General features: G+C 24.8%; 1 protein-coding gene across 1 annotated transcript; it reads left to right on the top strand.

The window, feature by feature from the left end:
- The first annotated feature begins 930 nt into the window (after positions 1–930).
- On the top strand, positions 931–1488 carry LOC107063365 (MADS-box transcription factor 50-like). Its single transcript, XM_015315163.1, has one exon. It carries the CDS (start codon positions 931–933, stop codon positions 1486–1488), a length of 558 nt encoding a protein of 185 aa, XP_015170649.1.
- The last annotated feature ends 4793 nt before the right edge of the window (positions 1489–6281 follow it).

The raw sequence follows: 6281 nt of genomic DNA, 5'->3' as shown, positions 1-6281 counted from the left end.
TTATCGACAGAGGATGATTCGTGCTTTCCATAAGAGAGTAAGAGCCAGAATGTTTGAAATTGGTCAGTTGGTTCTCAAACTCATTTTCCCTCACCAAGATGAATATAAAGGGAAATTTGTACTAAATTGGCAATCCCCTTACATGGTTCGCAAAGTATTATCTGGAGGTGCCTTGGTCCTGTCGGAGATGGATGGCACCGAATGACCGAAACCGATCAACTCGGATGCTGTCAAGAGACACTATGTGTGAAATATTAGTTTGTATTTCTGTTATTTCATTGTAATCATCCTATCTGCTTGTAATCGCTTTGTTTAGAACTTTATCCCTCTTGTAATTAACTACGTCTGACCTGAATTCTCAAGAATGAGATACGTAGGCGGTCGGTGTTGGCCTCGGTCACCCCTTTATCCCTTTTATGTCTTGATAGATATATACAGATTAACATCATTAGTGATTATGCAATAAGTTCGATAAACCTATCATGACCTCTTATATCATTTGCAATAGTCACATAGATTGTAAATTGACCATTATCCCCCACCGAATCTAAGCAACGTAGGCTGAAAGGGGGGAAAGGCCACCTTCGGAAAATAATAGAGGCAACAAACAACGCAACTATTAACGGAGGACAAAATTGCCCATCAGCTAACAGTACAAGGACAATTTTATCCTTTTCAATTATGGAAATATAATTATTTCACAATCTTCAAGTTAGAGTATTGGGATTTTAACATCTACTTAAGAAAATAATTAAATAAATACCATAAAACTCATATTGTGCAGTCAAACTATTCTTAAATTTGGTCAAATTATCTCAGTCAACTTTATGCAATCCTATTAGACAGTCAAACACTCTTATCTTATATTCCCATATAGGTACTCACTTCTATATATATATTCTACTTTGCTTCATTTTGGTTGTACCAAATATGAGTCACTTGACTAAAAAAAGGTGTAGGGATACTAGGAATCTCGATGAGAGTGCGAGAAAAGTCATTTTAGAGAAAAGATTAGCATCACTATGTAAGAAAGCAGAAGAACTGTCTATTCTATGTGATATAAAAGTCGGTGTGGTTGCTTTTACACCTGGAGAAACCAAAGCTTTTGCTTGGCCTTGTTTAACCCAGGCTAATGCCACAATAAATGAGTATTTAGCTTGCGATGAGGCCAAACAACAAATTAAGTTGTTCACACAAGAAACCTATCTTCAACGAAAAGTTGATGCTCGGGAAAAATATATTGGGAAAATAGAGCAAACAGTTGAAGAGAAGGAAATGGAAAACCTATTCAACCAACTTGCTTGGGGAAAAAGCATTCAGGAACTAGATGCTAGAGAAACTAAAGGTTTGCTAAAGCTATTTGAAGCAAAGCAGACTAAACTTAATGAAAGGAAGACTAAACTCAATGAACATGTAGAAGAGAATGTTTTGAATCAAACTGGTGCTAATGATAGCAATGCTGGAGCAGAGAATGATGGGAATCCTTAGGATGTCGACTGGTCATGTAGTACTTTTATATTCTTCTATCATTATTTTTTCATTGTGTCTTGAAATATTGCTTCCTAGTTATTAGATTGTTGCTCATTGTTCATCTATTTATGTTACAGTTGTCATTTAAATAATATACGAATGATATTTTATTTAAGTCTAGTCAATCAAGTTATATGTATCCTTCAACTTTTTATCAAATAAAAATGTTTGTTATATGTGGTTTGTTCCCATTTTCTCATTGATAGTTGACACGTCATTCATAGGTACTCTGTTAGAGTGAGTGTGATTAACATAAAGTTAAGATTTGTGAATAACAAATGAAGGATTCATTGATCAATATAGTGAGTTGAAAGTTATGAGGTCTCAAGTCCAAATCCAAGCGCCACACAAAAACATTATGATTTTAGCTCATTTGTCCAAGCTTTGGTGAATAAAGTTACCCGATTCCTACATTATTGGGAAATATAAATGCCCTATGAAATTAGTCGAGGTGCGTGCAAACTAGTCCGGATGCTACAGTTTCAAGAAAATCTAGTTATGTGTATAATTTGGAATTTTCTCCAATAAATCTATTTTTACAACGAAAGGTAATGTCATTCAATCTAAAGAATAAAATTATTAATCGAAAATATAATATGACTTTGACACGATTTTAGTCGATCCCTTTTCAATTAGTATTTTTCTTAATCTATATATATATAATAGGAGAGGTGATAGCGCCTACGTGTCAGCACCACAAAAAACAGGTTTTTAAAATAATTAAAAATTATTATTAATTACATAATAATAAATTACTGTTTTTTTTAAATGATTTTTAAATTAATTTTTAATTTCAAACGTTATGATTCCTTTTTTATGGAAAAGTATTTATAACTATCTTTCCACAACCTCCTTAATTATAGCAAAACAAATGCAAATAATAATAATAATAATAATAATAATTTATTAAAATCCAAAAATAAAAATAAAAATTACAAACATAAAAGGAAAAAAAACTGGAAAAAAGGTTTTGAGTTCAATTTTTTTTAAATGTATAACTTCCCACGTTTATCTAAGATTAAAAAATCCAAAAATAAAAATAAAAATTACAAAAGTAAAAGGAAAAAATTGTAAAGATATATAATAGGAGAGGTGATAGCGCCTATGTGTCAGCGCCACAAAAAATAGGTTTTTAAATTAATTAAAAATTATATTAATTATATAATAATAATTTACTGCTTTATTTTTAAATGATTTTTAAATTAATTTTTAATTTCAAACGTTTATGATTCCTTTTTTGTTTAAAATCCAAAAACAAAAATAAAAATTACAAACATAAAACGAAGAAAAAACTTTTTTAAAAAAAGGGTTTACATAATAATAATTTACTGTTTTATTTTTAAATGATTTTTAAATTAATTTTTAATTTCAAGCGTTTATGATTCCTTTTTTTGTGGAAAAATATTTTTAACTATCTTTCCACAACCTCCTTATTTATAGCAAAACAAATGCATATATATAATATATAATATATAATAATAATAATAATAATAATAATAATGGTTTTGAGTTCAATTTTTTTTTTTAAATGTATAACTTCCCACGTTTATCTAAAATTAAAATATTCAAAAATTACAAACATAAAAGGAAAAAAAAAATGTAAAGACGGTTTTTTTTATTTTAAAAATGTATAACTTCCCAAGTTTTTCCAAAAAAAATAAAAAATATACATAACCATACTTGAAGCGGTTTTATCTCTTCAAGTATAAGTAATAGCCTTCTGTACTCCTTTTGTTTCTTGAAATCAAAATCAGTTGCCATGACATAAAAATTTGGAAATTGTGAGTTCTTCTATAATCGTGAAAGATTGATAAATTTGCCATGTAAGTTTAATTGATAAATTATTTATTTATTTTGATTTTAGTGGTAAATTCTCTCATAAATTTTAGTGATAGATTCATATTTTTCTTATTTAAGATTTCTCATTCTACTAACTTTAATTGTAAATAAAATTGCATAACACTTTTAGTTTTATTTGGACTCTTTAGATGACACCGTTTTGGATTCTAATACCGATATTTTAAGTAGTAGTTTATAAGTTTTACAGACGAGTGAGGACGTCGATTGCGAGAAGAACACAAGGTTATATACAAATATTGAGTTATTGAAGTTACATACAATATATATCAATATTAAATGAGTATTTTTCATCGCATAACAAACATTCACAAGGTAAAAATTAGAAATAATACATAGATCTGTTGTTTTGTTTATTCTCAAAATTTATTTATCAAATTCTTATTTGCAAATCATACCGTATTATGTGAAGGTTTTCGCTTGTTACCTTTGATTATCTACTTCAAAGTTGTTGTATCCCTTTAATCAATTAAAGTTAATTTAGAACAGTTTGATGCTCGCAGTTGTTTATGATTTATTATTTTAAAGGAGATGTACTTTCTTTGTTTTTTTTTCATTAACTTTTTAAAATTTGCTTATGTGCATTTGAGTTTAGTTTTTACTTGAATATTAACACTATCAATGAGATTTGTGTATGCATTTTATATAGTGATTAATAATTATTGCAATTTGTTCGCTTTTGTTGATTATATTTTTCCTTTTTTTTGTTGTTGTTTAACATTTTTAATTTTTAATGATATTAAGTTTTTTTTTATTTTTGCAAGATTTGTTCAGCATTTTGTGACTATCTTTTAATTCTGAATAAAATAAAATAAAAATATTTTTTAAAATTTTGATAAATGATATATATGCAACAATTCTTTTATACAACTATTATACCCCTCTTCTTAATGATTTTTATTGTAATAAAAATTAAATGTTATAGGATTATCTCTCTTATATATCTTTATCCATTTAACTTATTATCCGAAATTGATACAGATTTATGAGAGTATCATTCAACGGTAAGCATCATATTGTACTAAAATATCACATATAATTATTTTTTTTTTTTAGAATATCATATAACTAATATATGACTTTTGGAAAAATTCAAAGATAACAATTAAAAATTTGAATAACATGCCGACAATTTGATTTTCAATTGATTAAAAAAATTTAGTTTTATGCTTAGCATTATCATGATCATAGGACATTTCTTATTTATATTTTTTTAATGTAACAATTAAATTTTTATATCTTTTTAGTATTCTAACAAGAGTATAATACGAATAGGCTATGTATGATTTTGAATAATTTTGAATAACATTCTCTCAAATAAATTTTAGTATATTATCTTATAATAAGTAAAAGTTAGAAATTGTCAATAAATCAATATTTTTGTGTTAAAATAATTATAATATGAAAATGATTAATACAAAATGAATTTTTACTTACAATAACTATCGAAAAGAAAGGCAATAACGAAATTGAGAAGCTTTTCATCAATTTGAAATTTTTTTTGGATAAATAATTGAATTTGAGATTTCCCCATTCATTCTTGCAATTCTTTATGAGAAAAAAAATTCAAGATATCAGTTAAAAAAAACTCGAGCCTTTTTTTATTTGAAAGAGAAAAAACTGATATAATAAAAAAGGATAAGATTATTAAAAAATTTAACATAACAACAGTTATACAGTTTTCAGATTTTTCAAATTTAAATTTGAAATGGCAGTTTTTTTACATTTAAAAATTAATTCAATTTTATTATTTAAAATTAACATCAAATTCCATATCCTCAATATATAAACCCACGAATGAAAGCTTCTTTTAAAATTCATCATTTTAAATAATATTTAATACTTTGAAGTAATATATCAATTTTTTTTCTTATTTGCATTTAAAAATAATTTTTGTTTTAGAAAATACAACTTATAATCTATGTTCTACCTGATTAAAAAATCGAACTAATAATAATGATAATGATAAAATTAATAATATATTAAATTTTAAAAAAAACATCCAACTAAATGTGGTGTTTTAATCTTTATTTTGAAAAAAAAAGTAATTATCCAACTAAATAAGGAGTTTTAAAACTTCTCATTACACTCCTACTTCTAAGCAAATTAAAGAAATTAAAATTAAAATTATCTATTTAAAACACCCACGTATGAAAGTTTCTTTTAAACCTTATCATTTAAATATTATTTATTATTTTAAGTTTATATCAGATTTTTTTTTCTTATTTGAATTTTAAAATAAACATTTTTAAATAAAATATAACCTATAATCTATACGTTCTATCTTTACAGATAAAAAAATCGAAATAATAATAATAATAATAATAGTAATAATAATAATAATAGTTATAATAATAATAATCATAACAATAATAATAATCATAATAATAATAATAATAATGTATTAAATTTTAAGAAACATCCAACTAAATATAGAATTTTAATCTTTAGTTTTGGAAACAATATAATTATCCAACTAAATTGGGAGTTTTAAAACTTCCCATTACACTCCTACTTCTAAACAAATTTAAAAACATTTAATTTAAAATTATTGAAATTATTTATTTAAGAAAACCCGCATATGGAAGTTCTCAATATGGCGTTTTAATATTTATTTTGAAAAAATAATAATTATCCAACCAAATATGGAGTTTTAAAACTTTTCATTAAACTCCTACTTCTAAACAAATTGAAACAACTTTTAAATTAAAATTATTTATTTAAAAAAAACACGTATGGAAGTTTCTTTTAAAATTTATCATTTAAATATTATTTAATATTTTAAGTTTTCTATCAGATTTTTTTTCTTATTTGCATTCTAAATTAAACATTTTAGTAAGATATAACATATAATTTGTATGTTTTATCCTTACAGAAAAAAAATATGGAACTAA

Source organism: Solanum tuberosum, unplaced genomic scaffold (genome assembly GCF_000226075.1).
Source record: "Solanum tuberosum cultivar DM 1-3 516 R44 unplaced genomic scaffold, SolTub_3.0 scf00337, whole genome shotgun sequence".
NCBI lineage: Eukaryota > Viridiplantae > Streptophyta > Magnoliopsida > Solanales > Solanaceae > Solanum > Solanum tuberosum.
Note: the sequence above shows the minus strand (reverse complement) of the source record. Positions and strands in the feature narration are given on the sequence as shown.

What these genes read in the sequence shown, in the direction of transcription:
- LOC107063365 (XM_015315163.1), top strand. Translation starts at nt 931, where the DNA reads ATGAGTCACTTGACTAAAAAAAGGTGTAGGGATACTAGGAATCTCGAT.